Source organism: Falco biarmicus, chromosome 2, assembly GCF_023638135.1.
Source record: "Falco biarmicus isolate bFalBia1 chromosome 2, bFalBia1.pri, whole genome shotgun sequence".
In the NCBI taxonomy this organism is placed as follows: Eukaryota; Metazoa; Chordata; class Aves; order Falconiformes; family Falconidae; genus Falco; species Falco biarmicus.
In genome coordinates, this window is record NC_079289.1 from 56172069 (window position 1) to 56197402 (window position 25334).

The following is a 25334-nucleotide window of genomic DNA, read 5'->3' on the forward strand; positions in this document are numbered from 1 at the left end:
AGTAATCTTAAAAAACAGCAGATTTAAGTTTCCTTGCATCCAGTCTAGAATATAGAGTGAGTTTGTTTCATTTTTTATTTCAACTATAGCTCATTACATTTTTTTTTAAACTATGGTATCTTTTATAAATCACTTTATATATCTGAAGAAATGAATGTTAAATTAAGACAAATTATATAGCTAGAGCTGGTGCAGATTACATGAACTTCTTAGGATAAAGACTATTTTTCTGCTTTTTCAACAGATTGTAAGTGGTTTCTGGAAAAATTAAATTGAAAATTGGAAAGAAACAGAATTAACCTAATACCCTGTTAACATTTCTTCCTGTAACACTGAAATTGATGCATTAACTAAATATCCAAACCAGCAAAGATGTTCATTAATTTTTTCATCTTTTAATAGTAGCTGATGACTAAACATAATATGGAACTATGTGTTCCTGAACTCCAAGTAATAATAAGTATTTTATGAGAAATAAATCTGTTTCAGCCCACAGAATTACAGAGCTGGGGGTGCGAAAGGAAGAACTGAAGCTGAAATAAAACAACACTCTTCCTCCAGAAGGGATAGGATCCAAAGCTTCATACGGAAGCCCTCATATGCTAGAAATCTATGCCGTTACATAAAACATGAAAAAGAAAGACGATTCTTCCAAGGAATAGTTGGAATGATGGCTAGCATACGTTCCTCATATGAAAACCAACCATGGACATTACAGATCTACAACCCATATAGGTGAGAAGTAAATGCCAGTTACTGGAGTAACATGACTTCTTTCCATGCACAGGGGTCTACCAAGAGAGGGAAATGTGGTGCAGTCAACATGCAGATAGGGTACAAAACTGAAGGGTGCTTTTGTATCCTGAGGTGGTATAATCACAGTGACTCTTAGATGACTTACATAATTAAGAAACACTCAGAATTAATTGAAGAAAAAAACCCCTAGAACTGAAATTAATATAATGTTCCTGTTAAAAAAAGACGCCATCCATCAGTAATAACACTGCATTCAGAGGCACCCTCAGAACCGAAAAAAAGAATACGAGAGTGAAATTCATGGCACTTCCTTCAGCTATCAAGACACTGCTGGAGAGCTAGTAATGCTCCACTGTACATATTCTTGGAATTACATGATAAGTATGTTGGGAATGCCAATACTAATCAACAAAACCAAGAGTGACATTTTAACAGAATTCGGTGCAAGCAGAGGGCACATGTCTGGTAGCTGTGTAGCTGTACAGTAAGAGCTAGTATCAAGTCTAGCTGAGCAGCTTAGGCTTATTACGCATTAACATATCCAAATGCCTTCAAGAAGACATGGAGCAATCAAACAACAATTTACGCTATCAGGAAATCAGGTATCTGTTATAAACTTCAAATCATCATTTGCTGCCTCTTTTTTTTTTTTTGCTCATTTTCCTTCAGTACTGTCAGATCTTTTCAAAATATATTGCACTTTCTAATTTATAAGTACGTTTCCAAAAGATGGATTATTACTTACGAAAAAACCTGGTAAATCTCTTCAGATCTTCCTTTACGCAACCTCAGCATCCAAGCACCTGGATTAGCTTTCAGCTGAAAATACCCCTAAGAAAAAAAGGAAAGACAGGCACTTTTTCTGTTAGCATTTCAGAATCAATCATATGCATACACAAAAATCAATTATCCAACATTTGGTACTGCAGCCAAGGTTAGCAACCATTACCTAGGTCTCATGCTAGCCCTAAAAGTAATATGGCAGTGATGCAACCAACTATTACCTTTCCTGTTATTATTATATATTAATGTCTTACAGTGCTCCGTTTGTTTCTAGCTGAATTTGAGCATATACGAAATCTCCACCTAGATCAGTATGTAAGTGAACAGTAAAAGAAATAAATTATTAAACTGACCCTAAACTGAAAAGCTTCTTTGAGACTTTGAATTTTTGTCTGGAATAACTTTCCAAGTCAACACAGCTCCTACCCAATTCAGGAACACTGCACACAGCTATCACTATGTGCAAGCTAAATGAAGCAACCTTTGAAATGTTTCATTGAAACTTTTCATTCAAAGTTTCACCATGTTGAACATCTACCACTGAGACCGTATTCAGTACTTGCGTAAAAATCAAAGATTCATGGTTTAAGCATTTTATTCCCTGTGATACAGTATTTACAGAGAACAGAGAATAGCAGATAAGTAACAGATCTTACTCATCAAAATCCTTCCCTATCAAATTACCTCGGCCAACAGAAAATTAATCTTTCACATCAGAAATCACAAGATCTTCTGCTCTAAGGACTGCTAAAGTGAAAAATAATTACTTTGGATGACCAAAGGAATTCTCAGGTGGGGATTTGTCCCACAGAGCCTTTAAGCGCTTAACTGAAGCACTGAAAATAGGAGCCGCCTTTTGCCCAGATCACTGTGTAACAAAAAAGGTTATTTTAATCAGAATGTGATTCATACCTTACATCTGTCAGTGGAATCTCCATCTGAATATAGCTACCTCCTACCATCTACTTAACACAATTAGCCTCCTAGTTTAGGCACTTCAGACTAGTTTAAAATTAGGCTATATCCAAACCTATATTGGATCAGAAGAGCAGCAGTGGAAAGCTCAGCAAATTAGAGATGCACGTCTTTTGTAGACAGTCTAAACTCTAGGAGGTTCCTATCAGTTTCAGTGTTACTAAGCTTGCAACACAGAGAAATGGATTTAAAGAACAAGCAGCTCATAAAGAATTCTCATTAAGAACATGCAATTGTAGTGACTATTTCTGTACTTACTTACTTACCAGGTTGGCCATCACAATAGTATCAACCATGACAGGATTATGCTTTGTGCCCAGAGTGAACTGTAACCCTCGAGGAGGTTGTCCAGTTGTCACATCAAAACAATGTCCTTCAAGTAATATATATTCTAGTTCGTATTCTGCTATAACCGTCCCTTTTATCTGTGGGAGGAACATTTCATCAATAAATGATGTCATTTAACTATGTGGGAAAAGCAACATATTACAATGACAAGCAAGTTGTGTGGGATTTACCTCAGCTGAATTCAGCTGTCAAAAAAAAAAAAAAAAGAGAGAAAGGCCCTTCCAGAAGGAGCTTCATTCAATTTTCAAATAGGTACCCAAGATAAAGAGGATGAATCATTGTCTGGAGGGACCTTCTCCACTGACTATTGAAGAAGGTAAACCCCAACATTTATTTTCACAGTACACTTTCCAAGTACACAGCTTTGGTCAACCAAACACCATCAATATTTTGCATAAGCTTAGTGACCGAAACAAATCTAGTGTCTTTGAAGCTGAGGGATTAAAATTTAAAAATTGTTACCTAAAAAAGGGTCAAATATACTTTAAGCTATATTAATAAAAAGCCATATATTCAGGTTTATTTTAAGATTTACTCAGGTTAATCCTCTTACAACTGAAAATATAGAAAAAATAGAAATAGTAAGACAATACACAGAATGCCTTGATTTTTTTATTTTTATCTCAAAAAAATAGCATTTCTGTAAACATTATAAAGCTCAACATAGCAGATAATTACTTTAACTTGTACTCTGCATTCTGATTTTTTCTGTTTCATTGTTTTCTTTTAAAACTTGCACTTTTTTTAAATCAAGAGAGAATGTTAAAAAAAAAAAAAGGAAATAAAAAAGGTAAAATACTGACTAAATAATCAATTACCACAGAAAATCTTTCTGGAAAACAGACACAAAATTCTCACAATATTTCCATTTCCTTCTTGAGGTAGAAGGTCCAACACAAGTTTTATAATGTTTACAAACTATTACTTACATCCTGTAAATGAATATTATCCAGATCACAGGAACTGTTTACTGCTTCAACCAACCAGCTTTCAGGAGTGATCATGTTTAGAGTCAAAAGGAGTGATTCTGGCAATTCTAGGAATTTTGCCACAGGTTCAGAAGCAAGGTGCTTGTTGATCCCATAAGTTAATTCTGGTTCCAGAACAAAACGATAGAAGCTGTCGAAAAATAAGAGTGTTCAGAAAAATAAATTTACTGAAACAAAGTTCCAAACATGAAGTTCTTGTAAAATGCTTTAAGATATAGTGAATGTTTACTAAATTAATGGTGTTTGGAGGCACAGTAGCTTCCTATTCTTTTGGAATGCCATCAGACTATACATATAGCATCTCAAATGGGATGGTAGATGAACATAGGTCTATTTGCTTTTGGTATTTATTTCTATCAAAGTGCGTAGTTTCCGTTAGCATTCTAAACGGCTGGGAAGGTGAATACCCAAGAGGTGTATCTTGACTGTGAACTGCCTTGAATTCTCAGAACCTGTATCACTGAACTAAGCAGAAGCACTAATCTCTGCTGGAAGAAAAGAGTCTTTGGGAACAGCTTCTGACACTGGCAGCAGCAAAGACAGAGCAGAGGAAAGAAAGAAGGGTTCTCTCTCTTCCTCTCCAACTCTTACCCTCTATTCCACAGGTAAAAGTACCCTGCAACAACAAAACAATCATGATTTTCTTCCTTCCTCTACTGATATTCAACAAAATGAGAAGAATCAGAACAGAAAGAGAGCAGTGATGATGGTGAGCAAAAGCAGCAAACAATGCATGCTTCACATGGGGGTGGGGCAGAGCGGACAGGCAGGGGAAGGGTATTTAATTACTATGAAAAGTAAGGAAGAAAGAAAATCTGTACCATTCAGGAGGAATACAAATACACAAAGCATTTAGGGTAGTATATGGATGCATTTCATGTGAAACCATTGCTGCAATGAAAATATAACCTGTCTGCAGGGCAGATGTCTGAACACTTCTTCCTCTCACCTCTCCCAAGCACAGGGAAAGAGCCAGGCGCTAACACCTGCACAGTGCCTAGCTTTAAAAGCAATCATGACAATGTCACACAAGATACCCTGAAGACTGATGATTAAGACACTCTCTTGCAGTGTAAAAGGTATGAGTTCAATTCTTCTCAAACCAAACAGAAACTAAAGACTTCCGTTTTGTGGGCAAGTGATGAATTCTCCCGTCTGCTGGCTAAAGGGCAGGCACTACCACCAGCCTCTCATAGTCAAGATTATAGGTAAAGTATCTGCCAAAGGGATGGCAGTGCTTAAACATTTCCCTTCGACAGAAAGGAATGCTCTCTGGTGAATTAAGTGTAAACGTCTGTAACTGAATTAGTGAAACCTGGGCTTTACAGACAGTTAAAAGAATATTCAATTTAAGGCAGGTAATTTCAGGGTATACTGTTCTTAACGAATTACAGACAGATCTCAAGTGCAGATTGCACATTTACTGAGATTACTTTCATTTCTAAGTGTACTTAATCTGTAAAATTCATTACATAGGCAGTGGGCTGCAAGAAGTGACCAAGTTAGGCAGACAATCTCTCTGCAGATTTTCACAGTCATGAAACACTCTCCACTGATTTATCCAAGGACTGTTTATGAGAGGTACATTTGATGGACTAGATCCCTTCCCTGTGGTCCCCTGCTTGACACCTTAGAATTATAATTTTTCTCTAGACAAATGCAAACAGCTTAAGTAACACTCAACTTGCATTCAAAGAAAATAACTAATGCAACAAAAGAAACCAGAAACACAAGCCACTTTATTTTTAAGGGATTACATACTGTTAATGCTTGTCTGGTTTTGGTTGGGGCAGAGTCAATTTTCTTCCTACTACCTGATGCAGTGCTGTGGTTTTTGTATTTAGTATGAGAATGATGTTGATAGTAACAACTAAAACAGCATGGTAAGTAGTTCTTACTCTAAGTCAAGGCCTTCTCAGTTTCCCATGCTCTGCCAGTGAGCAGGTGCACAAGAAGCTGGGAGAGAAAAGAGCCAGGACAGCTGACCCAAACTAGCCAAAGGGATATTCCATACCATAAAAGATTATGCTCGGTATATAAAGCCAGGAAGAGCCAATTACTGCTTAGGGACTGGTTGAGTATCAGTCAGCAGGTAGTAAGCAACTGTGCTGTGCATCACTTGTCTTTCTTGGGTTTGATTTCTCTCTGTCTTTTGTTGTCTCCCTTTTCATTATTATTAGCATATTAATATTATAATATTTTATATTATTTCAATTATTAAACTGTTCTTATCTCAACCTGTGGGTTTTACCTTTTTCCCCCCCCCGATTCTCCTCTTCATCCCACACCAAGGGGGAGTGGAGTGAGGAAGTGGCTGTGTGGTACTTAGCTGCCATCTGGGCTGAAACTATGACAAGGCTGTTTTTCCAAACCAGGCAAGATTATGCACAAAAGCGATAAACTACTTACCTCTTCAGTGGCACTTCTGACAGCTTAGGTCTGCAGTTCAAAAACAACCTGAGTTTCACATTGATCACGTCTTTGAGTACCTACAGGAAAAAAAATCTCTCTGTAAAAAAGTGGTTCTTGGTAATCACCAAACTTTGAAAATAAGCCAAAGTTACCCTTGTGACATCCTGTCATTTCTCAAGCTTCAGTAGAAAGCTCAAACATTTTAAAGTTCTAAAAATATCTGTGTATATTATGGTATTAAGGGAGGTTGTCTAGACATTCCGAATAAAGATTTGACCTTTTCTAAAACTGCATGATTTAGCACATGATATTCTTGATAGTCAAAATGTTAATGTTTTCCCCTAGTGATGCGTTTTTTTGAAGAGCAGCTATCCCCATTTTCCAATGCTTGAGTAAATCATATTATCACCTTTCTTATATTGTGTTTTCTAGAAGATCTTAAAGCACTTGAAAGTCTAAGCAGAACACATGCTTTTTATTCAATTACCAATCTTAAAACAATGACTTCCCCTCTTATTAAAGTAGTTGTATAAGCTGTTGAATAAAGTGCAAAGAATTTTTTTAATACTTAATTCCTTAATAGTTTTAAGTGTCAGCAATAGATTAATGATGTGTTAAAACTATTTGATCAACTTCAAAACATTCCAGTAAATTAAAATATTTCTGCTGCTTCTTCAGTTTCTCCATCTGTTAATTTCTAAAAATACCAATTTTCTAGATGCTGTTATATAGGAACCATAATATTAGGACAGTATTTTTTCTCATTTTCATGAGCAGTCTATTTTATTTAAAGTTAACAAAGTTACTAATTTCTTTAAAGCACTATTAAAAAAACTTTACCAAGTTATCTTAATTTCTGTGGTTTCTGATCCAAAGTGCTTATTTGAAAGCCTAAAGCAGCTGTGTCTACTTTTACGGATATTATTAGAAAAGCAAATAAGATATTAAAGGCCAAGTTAAAATACTGATACTACTAAGTCTAAAATCTAAAATTACTATAATGGCAAGTAAACTGGGAACAAAGCAAGACAATGGCCATCCTTAAATCTCTTGTTTATCATAAGCATTTTTTTTCTCTTTCCTCAGTTCAACCCATGACTACACATATTCTTTACTATAGCGCTACAACTTTACATAGTCCTAGGGACCTTTTCTGCTCCTGGTTTCTCATGCTTACCCCTCGTGTCACCTGAATACCACCACTGAAAAACTACCGAGCAAAAAGTATAGACTAGAGAATGGCTTAACGGTGACAAGTGAAGAAGCAGGAAATGAGAACCTGGCAGCACTGGAAGCATAAGGGAAAGTATTACTTGACATGGGCTAGAGACCACTAAAATCAAAACAGATGTCAAAGTGACTCAGGTATTTAACTATCACTCAGAATAAAAAGCATTTGTAAGCAGCACTTGCTGGTCTCATCTACTAAAACATACCCAGAATTTTCAAAGTTAAAGAAAAAAACTTCTCAAATAAACATGCTGCATCCAAAATTATGTAAACCTGTGCTGGACTTCTATCTTCAAACAAGACAAAAGTCTCACCCCATTAGTAAGAACAATACTCCAGCAATCTGCACAGATAGGTTGTTGTGTAGGATGCAATGATCTTGAAAAGAGACCAAAGTATCATCCCAATTCATCAGCTGATCACAAAATTTAGTATAGTATTGTAGCCAAAAGAATAATGCCTATCTTAACAAACATTTCAAAGGAATTTAAATAGGCAATGACAAATAAGGCAAGAATGCATTACCTCTGTGTTTTTCAACAATGCAGCTTCTGGAATACTGAATTTGGTTTTGTTATTTAGGTGCCTTACAAGGACACTAAAAGCCAGGACATTCAAGTTAACACATGAAATCGTTACAAGACTGGAAAGCTGCTTTTACAGCAGAGCGTTTGAAGAGTTCAGTCTGCTTACTTTTAATCAGAAAATCCAAAGAAGAGCACAGAAATTTAGTTCAGGGAATATTTAATACTGAAAAAAATGGCTGAATTATTTCAGTTTACTAGGCTTGAAAATTATTTAAGAGCAAGTTTTATTTTGCATGTGCAGTCACTTTGCAAAACACTTACTGTGTTACCACAACTCATCCGAAAATCATTAACTCACTAGACCACGATAATTCAATCACTTGGAACTGTTTGTGACCATCACTATAATAGGAAGCATCTGCACTGAAAACAAACTCTCTAATAGAATCTTCAACAGAACTGACAAAATGATGAGAAGAACGTTTACAGCATGGAGCTAAATAAAAATCTACAATTCCAAGTCTGAGTTTAACAGTCAGGTTAATTAGCCACTGGAAAAGCTCAGTAAGACCTGTGATCTGTACTCAACGACTTGATAATATTTAAATTGGAATAAAAAAATATTTCCACTTTTAATGCTAATTGATAAAAAGAAGTCCTATGACCCATGTTATATAGGACATCAGACTACGTTATCAAAAGAGGGTCCTTCAGAGATTCCTATCACTTTAGGGATGGAATAAGAGTTTCTCTCTGAAGACAGAATGAACAAAGAAAAAAAGGCAAAAAGGCAAAAGATAACTGACAGGAAAAAAGAAAAGGTTTGATTTTTCCCTCCACATTTTTGAGTCCTTTGACAGTTACTGGAACAAGATAAAAGTTGATGATCCTGAGTTACATACTGCTGGGGGAAAGCAGTTAGGCTAGTGGACATGTAGTTTCTTCAGTGGTACTTTCAGCTGGTTTTGGTGAACCATGGGAAAAACCCCCGACCATCCACCTCTTCAATTTTGTCCTCATATTTAGAAGAAGGAATTTCTACTTTTTTCACACCACATTAGGGATCACATTCATAACTTTAGGACTAGTTGGTATTCCATGCATTCTGCTGAGAACTGATGTGGTCCAACCTTGGTCAAGTTATGGCTAGTATTTAAAGATCTACTGTAGGCAGTGACTGTTGCCTTGTCTGGAAATACTTGATGCTGAAGTCTATGAAAAAACTTTTTGAAAAAGGGAAAATGGGTTATATGGGAAGTTCTACCTGCCTCCCTCTGGAGAGAATATAGAGCAGTTCTTATGATACAATCCAGTACAGACCACATAAAAGCTTTGGCTCCACTCTCATTCAGTCTCTTGACTCTTACCTTGCCCTTATCCTCAAATTGTCACTTTATCAGACTAAGCAGTAAAGTTCAGATGACAGTTTACCTATAGCTGTTTACACATTCTCAATTTCAATTCCATTTAATATGAGTAACTGTTTGTTTATATTAAAAAAAATACCAAAAATTTTTTTAAGTGACTATTAAATGACAAAAAGTAATATAATAGCATGACTTCACCAGGGTAAAAAAATAATAAAAATCACAATGTGGACATGTTCAACATGGACTGGGGCAAGAATCATGTGCTTTGATGTGGTAGTTACTACACAAATTTTGCACCACGAATAGCTACCATCCCAACATACTGGGCACTAAACCAATTATGTTATTGAAAAAAAGATCCTTTCAATATAAATATATCCCAGCGCTTAAAGTTTAGAGTATTAAAGTCACCTATATATAGCAAGATAATCAGAAAAATATCCATTTAGGAACTTTCAGTCTGGGGCTTGCTGTACATGTAAGCGTTTTGTCTCTACACCAGGAGGTGCTGAGACACCTCTCATATATATATGTGTGTGTGTGTACGCATGTTTGTATTTTCAGATTATTTTATTTTTAATTTAAAAATAAAAAAAATAAAATTAATCTACATCAAAGTATTTGTTTGCTTTTTTTGTTTTTGGTTGGGTTTTTTTTTTTTTTTTTTTAGTTTCAACAGCATTTCATTATTCTCTCCTAATCTTGAATAAGACTATAGCTCCTATGAATCAAGCAGGATCTGCAATGGCTGAACAGCTTGGTAGGCCATGGGAGTCAGCTGTCCAGGCCTGCATTAGGGAAGAAACTGCTCATTAGCCAGCCTGTTGCACTAGGAGGAACGGAGGCTCCTGATCTGAGCTACAAGGTCCTTGACAGAACTTACCATAATATGAACTTCTGGCTGAATGGACAGAGTTTCCAGTCAATTCCAAACTGAAAACACTTCCATTTGGTAATACCACGCTTTCATTTCAACTGAGGATGGTGAAACGAAAGATCTGGTTCTAGAGAAAAGCTACTATTTCATAGTCTTGAAATATCAGAATTTTCATGTTTTTAAAATGTTTTACTTCACTATTACATATGAAAATGAATGGATGCTTCAACATTTGATACAAAAGGCAGAAAAGCATATGAAAAAAGGAGGGGAAAAAGCAATGTAAGAATTTATGGAACTTTCATAATTACTGCAGAGAAAAAGATAAACCAGGATGCAGCAAAAATCAAGTTACAGGCTTCAGAATCATAGCAGACCATTAAAAAAAAGACAAAATTTACATTTTTATGGGAAACTATAAAGGAACCTGAGGTAGAGTGATATTCTGCAGCTACTGAAAAAAGAAAATCATTTTAGGAGCTATGTTTTTAGGACAGTTTCTCTTTAGATGACCAATAGCTACACACAATGGAAGACTTCTAGATATACATGGTAGCATTAATCAACTGTGAAATACCCTTCCAAGAGCTGAAAGGTTTATAGTCCAATCTTCTCATGATGATATTACAGGTCAGATTTAGAACACCTCATTTAGGCACCTTGGAAAACTAAGGTGATTTGGTTTAATGGGAAGAAGCATACGCCTCAAGATTTTGAGATAGGAGATCCTTTCCCTCTATATTACACAGGCAGTTTCGTCCTTTCCTTCTATTGACTATAAAGAGCATTTATGGACTCACTGTTAAGAGGACTGGTTCACAGGGCATCTGAATTGTAATTGCAAATAAGATACTTACAATAATGAATTAGATAATCCCCAACTTTTTAATATGAATTTAAATAACTAAATATATATATATTTCAAAATACTTATTTTTTTTACCTCTTTACTACACTGTACATGGAAATTAGAAAAAGTTTAGTAAAAATTAAACCACAAACATGTAAATGAAAAGAAATGACCACAGTCTTACAATCAGTAAGTGAGCCATCTTCTGTGCTTCTTTTGTCAATGGATCCACAATAGCAAGAACATCATAGAATGGTTCATTCTGTTGGGGATCAATTTTTACTATGCTGTTAAAAAAAAAAAAAAAAAAAGTGACATGAAAACTCTAAACTGAATTTGTGGAAATAAATATTTTTAGGCATGAATTTGTAGCATCAAAGGCACTTTAAATTTTACTGCTGATGAAGACATTTCCCTCATTCCAAGCAGTAATCTTGAAATTAGGGAAACCTAAATGTGAAGAACAATTAAAGATTCAGCATTGATCTATATAGTTCCATACTGGTTACTGATTAAATACATGCCCTACAACAGAATTAATAAAGGAAAATATACAGCAAAATATTAAAAATGGTCTTTTTGTCACTGGTCTACTGTTTTCTTCACTGATATCCACAATCACCAGATTTCAGAAGCGTCAGCAGTGCCACAATTTTTTTTTTTTTTTAAAAAACAGTTTGAAAAAATGGCAACGTAGAAGTGTGAAACATCCAGTGGGATGGATTAGCTTTGTGCATTCCAGAAAATAATTTATTTTGATAAACTTGATTAGACTAAGTCAAGGAGACCTAGTTAATGTACTCTGGATCTACAGGAAGGAAATGTTAGTAAACTTAATTAAATAAAAAAAAAAAAAAGAAATCATGTGCTGTAAACACACAAAATTGACTATCTGAATTGGTTTTCCACAAAAAATATACCTAGAAATTTAAGTACCAGTAGTGAGTCAAACTCCTCCAATATGGTAGTAGCATAGTACTGGCTGTTACAGGTATAACTTTGGAAAAATGCGTTAGCCAATTAAAACAGGCTACTACTGATTTCACTCCTAGTATTATCAACGACAGGGCCAGCCCATTGGCACAGCACACTAGAGTACCTTTACAGATAAAAACAAGCAGGGATTTGGAAATAGTATTACAAACATTTTTGATTACTCTTCCTGTGTTACAGAACCATAGAATCATTTAGGTTGGAAAAGACCTAAGATCGAGTCCATCCATTAACCCAGCACTGCCAAGTCCACCACTAAACCGCATCCTTAAGTGCCATGTATACGTATCTTTTACCATATGGCCTTTTAAAAAAAATGTACCTGGCTGCCCCAGAAAGTTTGTCCCAGCTAAACTTAAATTAAAACCAGGTACTCTTAGTATCCCATTACAAAGAGGATAATATTCACAGATGCACATCTTGGTATTTTAGGTCTCATTTGTTAACAATGACAACAAAAGAAGATACTTGGGGTATATTCACTTTCTAAATGTAGGATCAGAAACACAAGGAGTCAACATGCAAGCAAGTACACTAGAGACACTAGTATGAGCTCACCAAGTGTAAATCTGCTTGCTGACTACAGTCTGTTCAGTTCTTCTTAAGGAATTAGGTGCCGATAAGCCCTATCATTTGCATTTGAATGTAATCTAGCTGTAATAACCATGTATTTAGCTGTAGTCAACAATGACACTGCTAAGCCACAAACTGTTATACAGGTATAAGCACGTGTATATTAGTCTTAACAATAGTACTCAAGATACACAAACAGGAAAAGTAGTGCTGGAGTCTTCTGAATTAATCAAAATTAGTGGGGGCTTCTTTTAGCTCTAAGCTGTGAAACTACTTCTAACATTTCAGTAAATGTATTGACTCCAAGTTTTCTAACTCCAGATCACCACTTCTCTTAACACCACCAGTTGTAATCACTCTTTCAGCAAAGGATAAGGCTGGAAAATCATTAGGTATTACTAATTAATTTATAAAGAAAGAGGTAAAGATGCATTATGCTGGGCCAGATAAACAGGTTGTTCGTACAACCACAAAATCAACAACTTCTTTTAGAACTGGAACACTTAGTCAAGTTTCCAAAGACCTTATGTGGTCATCAGTATATTCTAAATTTAATATGAAAGTATTTTAAGTGCATTATCATGACAGACAGAACTTACCTGTGCTGTTCTTTGAGCAATTCAGCATCTTGTCTCATCTCTGTTTTAGGCAAAGATGACAGTAGGGCATCTATTTTCATAATCAAATCACTGCCACTACATTAAATAAGGCACATGTAATTTTTTTCATTAGAAAAGGAGTGAAACATTCACATTTTAATGTACGTCTGTCTACATAAGGAATATTTTAAAAGTCCACATCCCAGACTGCTTTAAAACAATTATCACCTTGAGACTGGTAGCTTTGAGTAAAATCTTTAGCATGACAAAGGCCAAGAACCACAACTACTTTAGAACTTGTGTAACTGTTTCTTCTTGAAATTAACTGGCAGAACCATCATTCAGCCTTACAGTTGTATGGTACAATCTACTGACATTTCTACCTCTTTTTTCCTTTTTTTTCCTCTCCAATTGTTTCCAGATGTTGTCACAAAAGGAAATAAAAATAAATGAACAAGTTTCATGTTTACTTGGCCACATCTTTAAATTTTTTTGGTATTTCTTACTGGAATTCACTTAGAAGCCTTAGTAGTTCTATTGCAGTGTCACTAAGTCTTAGTATTTACTAAGTACGTTTTGCCTGTCAGTGCTTATCCCTTTGGTAGTTCTACCTCTTCTTGAGTTTGTTTTTCTGGTAGTTATTTCAGTTCTGCCAGTCCTTCCAGGTAACAGAAATGATACTCTGACACAGAAAATCAATAGATACTGTAAAAATAATGTAATTTTGCTCTCTTCTTTGTACACAAACTGGATCCTTAGATTAAAAGCAGGCTAAAACTCATCTTTATACTTCTTCAATTAACAGATGTGTGAATGTTCTCTAGCAGGGTGTCAGAGCGCCACATCTGTCCATGCCTCTATAGGCTCCTTTTCTAACAATTCCCAAAGACAATGCACTTTCTATACTTCAGGTGTATCTACCTAATATACTTACAAATATCAATACTCATCGTGGTTTTAAGATGCACTCATTTTTATCAAGCTTATTATTGTTCTTTATGATTATTCTGAAGTAAAAAGCTACTAAGAATAGTTTACAGTTAGCTGTACTCATCTCTCGGTTGTAAGCATAGTCAAAGCAGACAAGTATTTGGAGCAATTTCACACAGCTGCACACATTATGAGGCAAGTTGGAGAGGGTATGATTCTTTAGACACACAGTGATCTCTTACACCTTAGCCTCATCACACGTAAAACCAATGATAAAAGGATGCATGTCTCTTGAATAATACATGGTGCCTTTTTTTCTGCTCTGTGCTGTAACAAGGCCAAAGAGGCTGTCAGTCGCAGGGTAAATGACACATGCAATTTAAATCCAACATACACAGTTTATATATACAGTGGAAACACACTGAATAGCATAATTAGCCAAGCATAAATGTAATACAAAATTTAGTAGATGTGCCATTTCTTCTAGAAAATAGGGTGTTTGAGTAGGTAAGTTATACAAAGTCTATCTGGGAAATGCTAAAAAGGAAACAAGGGACAGTTAAACCTGTCTACATAGAAGTACTCAGATGCTAAGATGACAGCAAATATATAGGTTGCAAACAGCAAACACTAAGTGCACGTAGAGCGTATATATAGGAATATATAGTATAAAGAGTACTTTGACTATATATTTGAACTTTTGTTGATATTTTCCATGCAAAAGGATTATTAATTTCTCACAGGCAATAAACAAGGCAGTATATCATAAAGCCTCCAAATGCAAAAGATGTTTACCTTTTACTACTGTTCCCCATGTCTTTGACAATAGCTTTAATCTTCTCCGCTGAGGTACCGTATGTTATCTTTTCCAACAAATTAAAGTCTTCTGCATGGAATTCATTTTCATCTAAAGGGCCCAGTACCTTAGAGAACAAAATGTCACTAAGCATAGCCTGTTCCAAAAATGTGTCTTGTAAGCAAAAAACATACTAACGTTTTACATAAATGCGTAATATTCCATATGCAACCCCCAGCCCTATATACATCATTACTAACTATATAGTACCAAACTGTATAGTAACTATGCAGGATTAGGGTTTTTAAAGTTACGTAATTACTGTTATTTATCAATCACAAAAAGCAGGTGTAATGGAAATATCCAGCATATTTTTCATTATACATACCCATGTAAAGCTATGTATGTATATTTAGAAATCACAAATTAAGTTGAAGAAAGCCTCCGTTAAGTAGATTATTGTAAACTGAAATTCAAATTACTGTGTACCACACTCTCTAGTTTAATTCTGTGAACACAATCTTAACTTTAAGGCTTCTCAGATGAAGCAGAATGGATAGAAAGGAAGAAAAGAGCAAAGGATAAGAAACACAGGATATCCAGAGACAAGAAACAGAACTACTACATTTTTTGGGTCTGAAGGAAAAGAAGGTGCCTTGAAATCCTGGAAAATAGCTTTGAGGATGTTGTTTGGATTTCCTGCTCATAGTATGCTAGACTAAACTGACTCAAGTAAACTTCCAAGAACCTACAGGGCTCCTTAGATGCAGAATGCCATGATGTAAGTTTGGTGCAGAATGCCTCTCACCCAAAATTCAAAGGCTTCCTAGAAATGGGAGGTTATCTAAAAAAATTTCACTTTTGAATGTTTTGTTATGATATAATGATGCATGAGATAGACAAAACCACAGTGTGATTATGAAACACCATGCCATTTTTGTAGAAATTGTAAATGGAGTAAAAAATACATTTGCTCATAAAAACAAACTTCAGTGCTGAAATATGAAGGATAGAAATTAAGGCTATCCCGTATCTTTTTTTAAAAGTATTCTTCTAAAACGAAAACACACTTTAAGATAGATGAATATACATTATCAAATGTATCCAAGTATTTTTAAGAAACATTTTCTCAAAACTTAAAATACGACATTATTTGAGCTTTTTTAGGCTCAGTAATTACTGTTTTCCTAAACAGTAATAACCATTCATAAAATAACATTGCCTATTTAGTTCTGGTGGGGGGGGTGACATAAACCCCAACAATTCTCTTGTGCTTCATCAACAAAAATGCTTACTGTGCGTTCATCAGCTATACTTCAGCCACATCTCAGAAGCCATTTAAGATGCACAAGTGGATGCACAACTAAACGCAATTTAAAGAGAGTTTCCAGTAACAAGATGCCAACATAGTATCTCTATTTCCTTTTAATGGTAGAGCAATAAATAGAAAATAAAAAGAGCTAACTCAGAGTAGTTTGTATAAGTTGGATTTGTAATGTAAGGTATTGACAGTCATTAACAAGTGCTAAACACTGAACCCAACATTGTATTTTTTAGTCACAGTTCATCTATAGCCACACTAATTAAGGCTGTTAGTTTCAGAATATACATACAAGAAATTGAAACAACTACTATACTTCAATTTGAACATTAAGAATTAAGACTATAGAACAATTTAATATTTATAAACAATTTGGGTTTTAAGAGCTTGAAATACTACCATAGTCAACATAAATTTTTATTATATATACAGTAGATTTATCCTACCCCAAATGTGTAAAGCAACATCAGGATCAAAATTTATTCTTAAATATTATTAATAATACATAAAATATTAACCTATTTAGAGAATTTTGTCAGATTAATTCTTAAATAGCTGTGGGAACAACATACGTAGTAGCTTCAATGGAACGAGGCTAACAAACTAGTAATAAAACAAAATAAAAAACCAGGCAAACATTCATATCATTCTCTAACAACAGGCTGAATAAGTGGAAAATCAATACAACGTATTTTCTTTAACTTCAAACTGAAGTTCCAGGAAGTAAAAAATACCTACAAAAAGACTTGAGAGATGACTTAACTCCTTTCTTACCCTGCCATTGCTCACAACAGCCATTTGCCCAGGAAGCAGCTTAAGAACCTCCTGGCAGAACATCTGGTGAGTTTTAATTAAATCCAGTCCTAAAGTGTTGTACTTCTTCTCAAAAGTACCTTCATCCATTCCCTAAAGCAAAGGTAAAGCATGAGATGGTGAAATGATTCAGGAAAAATAAATTCTGCGACAGCTGATGTAATCAAAGATTTTCTTTAAGTTTTGTGGTAACCAGAAATCAAAATGAAACAACCTCAGCCTCTCAGTGTGGAACCACAACCTCCCAAATAGCCAGTATGCAGTTTTTACCCTTGGGCAGCTTAACTGAGAGGAAAGCTGAGTCTGAGGTTAAACACTTATTCTATGATCCAGCACACAGCTGCATGAAAAATAACATTCTCTGTTAACAACTAAACTGTATTCTCACTTTTAGGAAAAAGGTAAAAAAAAAATATCCATAATACTCTAAAAACCTAACAGTCAATTTAATGTGGTCATTGAATACAGCTTAAACATGCTCTGGGGAAGCCAACGTCATCCAGTAAAACACATAACAAATCAATATTCAAAGTGGGGAAAAAAATGCTGGGATTTTGCCATGCTTACAGTGGCACTGTGCCTCACCTGTCAAAATTATCCTGCTATATGAAACTATTGATAGGTATTTCTTCATTACAAATATATGGACCAAGCAAATATAATAATTGTATCTGAATTAATCTAACAAAATAAATTAGTAACATGCATAGACTGCTTAACTACCTTTACGTCTTTCAAAATTTATTAGACAATTAAGTAAGAGCATGACCCAAGCCAGCTAATTAGTTTTCCAATATGGTGCCAGAGTTCTTAGTCTTCCAAATCTTCCTATTTAGAAACACTGAAATTTACAGCTCCTTCTGAAACAGAAACTGTAGTTTGCAGCTGTTATTTGATAACTCAGCTCCACTCTTTGTATGAACTTTGAAATCAGCAACATCTGTATTTTAAAACAATGAAGTTTCATAGAAACACAGCAGAATGTTGGCCAGAAGCATACCATGCTCATTAACCTCAACCACTTCAGTCTGTGCTTATTACTGCTCACAGCCACAACAGCAAGGTAAAAACAGTTACTTCTGAAGCCTTAATTCTCGACAAACATTAATATTATAACACATTATATAAATAATATAAAACATTAGAATTTGAGAGCTACAGGAAGAACTAATGAACAATTGAAAATGAAACGATTTTGGCCTCAATAATCCGGTATCTGTACTCTGTATTTTTTAGTACTCTATTTTTTTCCTTTACTTTAAAGAAATTCTCTATTCTTCCATCATATAAAAGTTGTCAAAAAATCAAATCTGCTTGAGCAGAAACTGTATAAGGATTATAAACCACACAGCATTTGATCAAACACTGTTACTCTCAGCAACATCTCCTTACAATAAAGAATATGGAAAGTGAAAAAGAAAACAGTCTAATTTAGTTTGCACTCACTGGGATGAAGAATTTAGCAATTTTAGTTCCAGCAGCAAGAGATTTTGCTGTCTCTTCCTTACTGAGTTTACTCAGGAAACTTTTTAAGTTGCTGCTGTTTTGCGTTAGAAAAGCGGTCAAAATTCCTCTAGCAATGGCTGTGTTATCTTCCTTTATTTTTGATGAAGGATTGTTCAAAATCCCAAGTCGTGTATGACTGCTTGTTTTCTGCAAAGAAAAATACAGAATACACAATTTTACAGGTCAGTCTGCTGTTACCTAATGTATTCATATCTATTATAACTCTGTAAAATGCTTTGAAGTTCTGTAATTTTCTTGCAGCTATTTGTCTTTAGAAAACATGTTTCAACACCTAATTGAGAACTTTAACTAGGAGTAAAAACGTTGTTGGTAAGGATTTACCTATTCTGCAATACCAATTTTAAATAGAAGATGCTTTTTTTAATAGAAAAATTGCCTTTCAGCATTCTGCAGAAGTGTATTTTAACAAGACATACACAAGTATTCATTTACAGACTTCAGAACTGATTTTGTACATTTTGTTCTATTTTTCAAAAACTATCAAACTAGGCATAAAGTAAATCCAAGAAAATTTATCCACTTAGAACTTTATTCTTAATCAGCAAGAAAATCTTTCACTTGCTAAAATCAATGATGTCACTTGAATCTTACTAGACTGATGACTCTAAGGTAGTATCAAGTAGCATCACTACCTGAATTAAAGATAAATGGATTCTATTGCAGTAAAGACTATAAAAATAAGGAATGAAATCACTGGTATTCAACATATTTAAACAGCAAACTTTAAACTGCAGCCCTTGAGAAAAAATTTTGTTAAAACACTTATCTAAAAAGGTTGAAAATGTGTATCTTAAAGTGTTCCTGAGAAGCATACTCTTGCTGGCAAGAAAGCGAACAGCATACCAGGTTACATTAGGAGACATATGGCAAGCCAATCAAGGGAAGATGTTACTCTCATCTACTCAATACTTGTGAGGCTGCACCTGGACTTCTGTGCCTGGTTTTGGTCCCCCTCAGTACAGTAAAGACATTGAGATGCTGCAGAGGCTTCAGCAAAGGGCTACCAAGATGGTCAGAGGCCTATGAGGAGGCACTGAAGAAGCTGGGCTTGCTCAGTTTGGCAAAAAGGAGGCTACAGAGAATCCTAATAGCAACGAACAAAAGTGGGAGTGAAAAACATGACAGGGCCAAACTCTTCCCGGTAGCAGCGAGAAGTATAACAAGGAGTAGTGGTCACAGATTTTGGCTGTCAGGGAAAACTACGCTAGGAAGGCAGTGCAACACCAGAGCAAGTTGTCAAGGGAGGGGACAGAGTCACCTCCTTGGAGATTTTCAGGACTCCTTCAGACAAACCTACAGCTGACTGGATCTAATGATGGCAATAATCCCACTTTAAGCAGGAGGCTGAACTAGATGACCTCCAGAGGTCTCTTTCAAGTAAGACATCACTAGTTTTTTCAAATGAAGTTAAAATATATTAGTACTTTTCAAAATACTAGATATTAGTTGGAATAGTGAAAAGTGAGTTCCCTTCGGTCACTTCCTCTCCCAGATTCTTGCATGTTTATCTACAAATGCCCATGGCACGTCACGCGCAAGAAGTGTCTGTGCAAATTTGCATCTAGCCAATTCTACTAGACCTTGACCCAACAGACAAAAGGGACTGAAAAGTAGTAGAGAACCTCCATACAAATCAACGGACTTTAAAAAAATATGATTGTTTTGTCATGAAACTTGGAAATTATTAAGACCAAGCAGTACGTGAAGCTTACCTAAACCAAATCTATAAATTAGCACAAAGATAACCAATTAAACTTCTATTGCATATAAGATTCAGCAAACCTTATTCAAAAGATTTTTTTTTTCTCATGTTTTTCCTAGCTTCTCCTCACTAACACATGAGGACTTCCCCAGAGAGTTTTCACTCACCAGTTGGGAGCTCTGGCATATCCTCCCTGCTGAAGGGGGAAGGGGCTGGGGCAGGGGAGGCAGCAAAAATAAAACTACAGAGAGAATACATCTGTCAAGCTTGGGCCACAGATCTAGCAGTCAGATAAATGAAATTGTTTTCCTGTAACAAGGACTTGCATTGCACGTTCGTCTTCGCAGCTTTTTAAAGCCTTTTTTAAAGACATATTTGGTATTACACGCTCCCTGCAATGTACAAATTTTCTAATTCTTTTAGGGTCATTCCCATTTCATTCCTGATAAGTAAATCTAGATGTTTTCCCAATTTCAGTCTAGTTACTCTTCTAACCTCCCTGGAACTGATGGGGTTTTTTCTCATTTATATCCACATGACATGTACTTGCATACTTTAAATCCTATTATTAATAGTGAAGAACTTAAAAATAAGTGAACTCAAATGTTGATGATCCTCCTAGCATATCAGAACATAAAACATTTGATCTGTCTCAGAAGCATAAAACAGTATGTGCAAAAATGGTCATTTCATGGCCACAGCTATACCACACAATAAAGAGAGCACTGCCTAATGGTTCACATCAACAGGCTTATCCTAACCTCCCTGGCCCAGGTAACATGCTAGGTTACCTCACGGGAGAAGGTCTGTAACTGGGAAGAATTTCACCATTCTAACACACAAGCATTGTAGTTTGTCTCTTGCATCATAAGTCCATGAACCAATTCATCATTTACAGGCCTGTAAGATGTCAGTGCTGCAGCAAAGTAAAGTGAAAGCAGTGTCTGATAAGGCTGCACCTGACCCACAGAAAAATTTAAACTGTTACAACCTTAATTTAAGAGTATAATTTTTGAATGCACACAGTGTTGTTAAGGACATATTCATAATAATTATTTTAATAAAGACTTATAGAAACTCACCAGGCTTTTCAAGGCATTAGAAAGCAGTCGTCTCCCAGCTGGTTTATCAAAATCAGCAATAATCCAGACAGTAACAGCATACAATTTGTCTTCATCTGAAAACAAAAGATAATTCTGCTTTACATCCTGGAGAATCTTCTCACAACTAATTAATAATGAATTAATTCTGCTTGAGATTTTGAAGTTTATGTTTATGCTGGACTGCTGACTTCAACTGTAAGACTAATCTTTGCCAAATCAGAATCTTTTGCCCTCTGAATGGAAACAAAATTCTGAGGAGGCAGTTTATCATGTTAATTAACATTATAAAGTTAATACAATCTGTTGTACTACTGAAACAAGATGGCTTTAAGTAATAAGTCGGCTCCAGTTAAGACCTGCTTTACCAGAGGTTTCTTGTGAACATTTGATGGAGGCTAGTCATATAGCCAGAAATGAAAAGAATTTAGTTAGAAGAATGCATGAGTTAGGCCATTCACTTTCTCTGGCAGCAAAGTGAGAGTCCTTCATCCAAAAGCAGGACAGAATTTACCACTTCTGAACACAAACGGGAACGTACCAAATACAGTTGCAAGGGCGTAAACTACTGTATAGGTGTATATGCAGAAAATTTCCCTTTTTCCTGGTCTATGGCCTCCTGTTCTTGATTCTAGACAGAAGGGCAGTAGTACGTGAAAAATTCTGGGAAGTTATCTGTAGAAGAGTATCAGTCTACTCAGCTCTATCACATATCCCCTAGAAGGTAATGTGTATAGATGGGAATTGTACAAGGTTCTGGTGAGATTCTAGTAAGAGGTAATTATTAAGTGTTGCTGCAGTCTATAGAAACACACTGGGGACAGATTCGAAATATAGATTACAGATTAAAGGTTATGGGTTTTGCACAAGAGATCTGCATCTTAGAAATGAGCCTACAGATTGAAAGCCAGTCATCATTTAGCAGCTAGCTGGGATGGTCCTGTGGTTGTACACAGAGAACCAAATACAGTCAAATAGTTTTATTCTAAAGAAATGTAATTATATGGCATTTCTTTCTGATAATGGAGTTAAGTAAAACTATGTTAAAAATTACTGAAGAATAGCACTTTAAGAGGATTATTCTGTCCCTTGATGGACTGAAGTAAATAGGTAGTTGTTTAGCAGCTGTCTAGCAGTTGTAACTTCTAGAAGTTCACAAGGTACAGACTATTGCAAAATTCCATGCAGTAATATGCCCCCACTGTTGTAACTGTACTTTTTGTAACTTTTTGTCACTTTCTGTAACTGTACTAGTTGTAACTAACTCCAAGGGAAAGTACTTCTATATGCAATAAGAATATTTTACATCAAAAATACTTTAAATGTACAAAAAAGTGTTTCAGCAAAACTTATAAATCGGTGATAATCCAACAGAACATACATATTTTTCTTTTCTACAGAAAGACAAAGCTTCAGATATCAAAAATAAACTAGATGAAAAAGATACTGAATGCTAGTATATATGCCTAATTTTGATACAGATATTACAAAGACTATACATTCTTCACTTGATAATGCTGAAACTGAGTCACTTGAAAACTATACTCTTTAATATTCTCAAGTAAAACATATCAGTATAGACTAGTCTGTGGTTGAAGCTACAGAAGTCTTGCAAAGCTTTTTAACTTCGTAACTGTAAAACAAAAACAACTAGATGTGACATCCATCCCATTTCAAAACTACAAAAACTAAAATAACTACTGTGTTTATTACAGTTGATGTTTATAATATTAGGATATGATCTGGCTCCTGGAAGATGATACTGAAATATTGGGAAATGTACTCATTTACATGGGTCCTTGGGATATTTTACTGGCAAAATTCAACAAATTGTAACACTTCCCCACCCCCTTACAGAAAAGGAATATACCCTTTTTTGTTAAATATTTCATGTTGTCTGAAATTACAGCACTTTTATCTTGTGAGTCCAAAAAGGAGAAAGTAGAGAAGTCTTCCACATCAAATGGAACTGCAAAATGCAAAACAGAACATGTTAGACTTGAAAAACAGGACAATCATTACAATAGCCAGTCAGAGAAAAGTAGTTACCAGCTGTGGATCTGAAATGTATGTATCTTCTTTCTCCTGCAAGAATAGAGGGGTTTATACGGGAAACTACGTTGTGCTGATCCATAAGAAAATCCATTGCATTTATATGATCATTTAACAAACCCTGTAGTAAGAGGAAAAAAATGTTTAAACCTGTACTTTTATGGTTTCAAGACAAAAAAAAGACCAAGTATTTGTACAATCTTTCACAACTGATCTTAAAGCTTCTATATACACCAAGTTATGGATGATAATGTCAAGTCATAAATTTATAAATATCACACAGTAGTATTTCAACCCATCAGACACATTCTTCAATGAACAACTGCAGTACAGTCTCAGTTTCTGATTGAAAAATTCCATATAATTACTATATACTTAATTGATCCTTCAATCTTCTATAATCTAAATATACTATTTTAAAACCATCACTGCAAATTAATGTAACAATATAATTTCAGTTGTGATACTATTAATTTCAAGCTATCCCATTATGAAAAAAATTATATATAAACATGACTCAGACAATTCCCTGCCAATTATTTCATCTTGCATTCATTCAGAAATGTTAAACATACCATGAACACTGCCCTCTGGAAGAACCCGGTGGCATCAATAATCCTCTGAAGAATAACTGTCTCTAACTCTGCAGCATCCATCTCTTCTCTCTTAAAGGGTACGCCATTAAACAGAGCTTGAGGCAATGGACCCAGGCCAGCCTTTTTATAAAAGGTTGCTCCTGCCTGATATCAGAAATATCACAGGATTAAATAGACTGTGGCTGACTGCAGCAAAAAATGAAACTAATATCAGGAGACAATGTACCCCTAATCTCCAAGCTCTACTCCCTGTCATACCTTCTCATGTCAAGACAGGAAATGTTGAGAATCAAACAGGACACAGGACTCTTCTCAAACAGAATGGCAAAAGAAATTAGATATCTATGTATGGTGTTTTACTTTTGCTTTATCATCTTGCTAAGAAATATTAATTTATTTTGCCTAACATTCTTAGCAAAAACATTATGTAAATAAAAATAAAATAAATTAAAAAATTGGAGAAAGGCCTTAAGACAGTCATCATTTCAGGTGGATCAACCTAGACCTTTTCCCCAAAGAAAGCACCCCAAGAAAACCTCAAAAGGCTTTTATGTTCAGAAGCCAAGACATATTTGGTAAGAAAGCAGAACAAGCTGATCTTTCCTCAAGCAGAGAAAATCCAGTGAGACAAACAGAAATGAAAATGTATTGTAAGTTAATTCCCTCTTCCTATTCTGCAGCCTTTCAAGTTTTCTTTCAGTGTCACTTTCTGGATAGCCACAAACTCTATGATAGTATCTATGCACCCATCTTTCTGTCATCCCACTGTCTCCTCCCTGATGTTTATCTCACTCTCATTGACCCTGCTTGTACAGGGGGCTTTCTGCTGGTCGCTGGCTGTCTGGTTTCCTTCCTTTAATATTCTCTGTGGGAAGCTTTCCTCCCCTAAGTGTATCCAGGGTAGATTCAAACTGCCCTTTATACGAAGCCTCCATGCAGCTCAGTGAGGAACAAGCAGCACAAGGCAATCAACACCTTTTTTTCTGGCTGCCCAGATGGGCCTTTTAACAGGGAAAAAAATACATTATATAACAAATTTTAAAGGGAAATAAAGTAAAATGGATGGTGTGTTTCAGAAACACAAGTTTGTATAGATGACATGGCTGAAGACATATGAAAGAAAACTGGTTTGGTATCTATTTTAGCAGAAAATAGACTACATAAACAATTATAGCTAAAAATATGTTTTCTCTATAGCCTTTACATCAAAATCCA

General features: G+C 35.3%; 1 protein-coding gene across 1 annotated transcript in view; it reads right to left on the reverse strand.

The window, feature by feature from the left end:
• UGGT2 (UDP-glucose glycoprotein glucosyltransferase 2) overlaps positions 1 to 25334 on the reverse strand; it is an 88319-nt gene that overhangs the window by 17377 nt on the left and 45608 nt on the right. The window contains exons 17-29 of the mRNA XM_056328582.1: positions 24099 to 24263; positions 23521 to 23644; positions 23342 to 23440; positions 21454 to 21548; positions 18589 to 18795; positions 17104 to 17235; positions 15008 to 15135; positions 13283 to 13378; positions 11302 to 11404; positions 6261 to 6340; positions 3792 to 3981; positions 2781 to 2939; positions 1502 to 1587 (exon numbers count right to left, since the gene is read on the reverse strand). Coding sequence (XP_056184557.1) covers positions 1502 to 1587; positions 2781 to 2939; positions 3792 to 3981; positions 6261 to 6340; positions 11302 to 11404; positions 13283 to 13378; positions 15008 to 15135; positions 17104 to 17235; positions 18589 to 18795; positions 21454 to 21548; positions 23342 to 23440; positions 23521 to 23644; positions 24099 to 24263 — 1664 coding nt within the window. The remainder of the gene's footprint in view (positions 1 to 1501; positions 1588 to 2780; positions 2940 to 3791; positions 3982 to 6260; positions 6341 to 11301; positions 11405 to 13282; positions 13379 to 15007; positions 15136 to 17103; positions 17236 to 18588; positions 18796 to 21453; positions 21549 to 23341; positions 23441 to 23520; positions 23645 to 24098; positions 24264 to 25334) is intronic.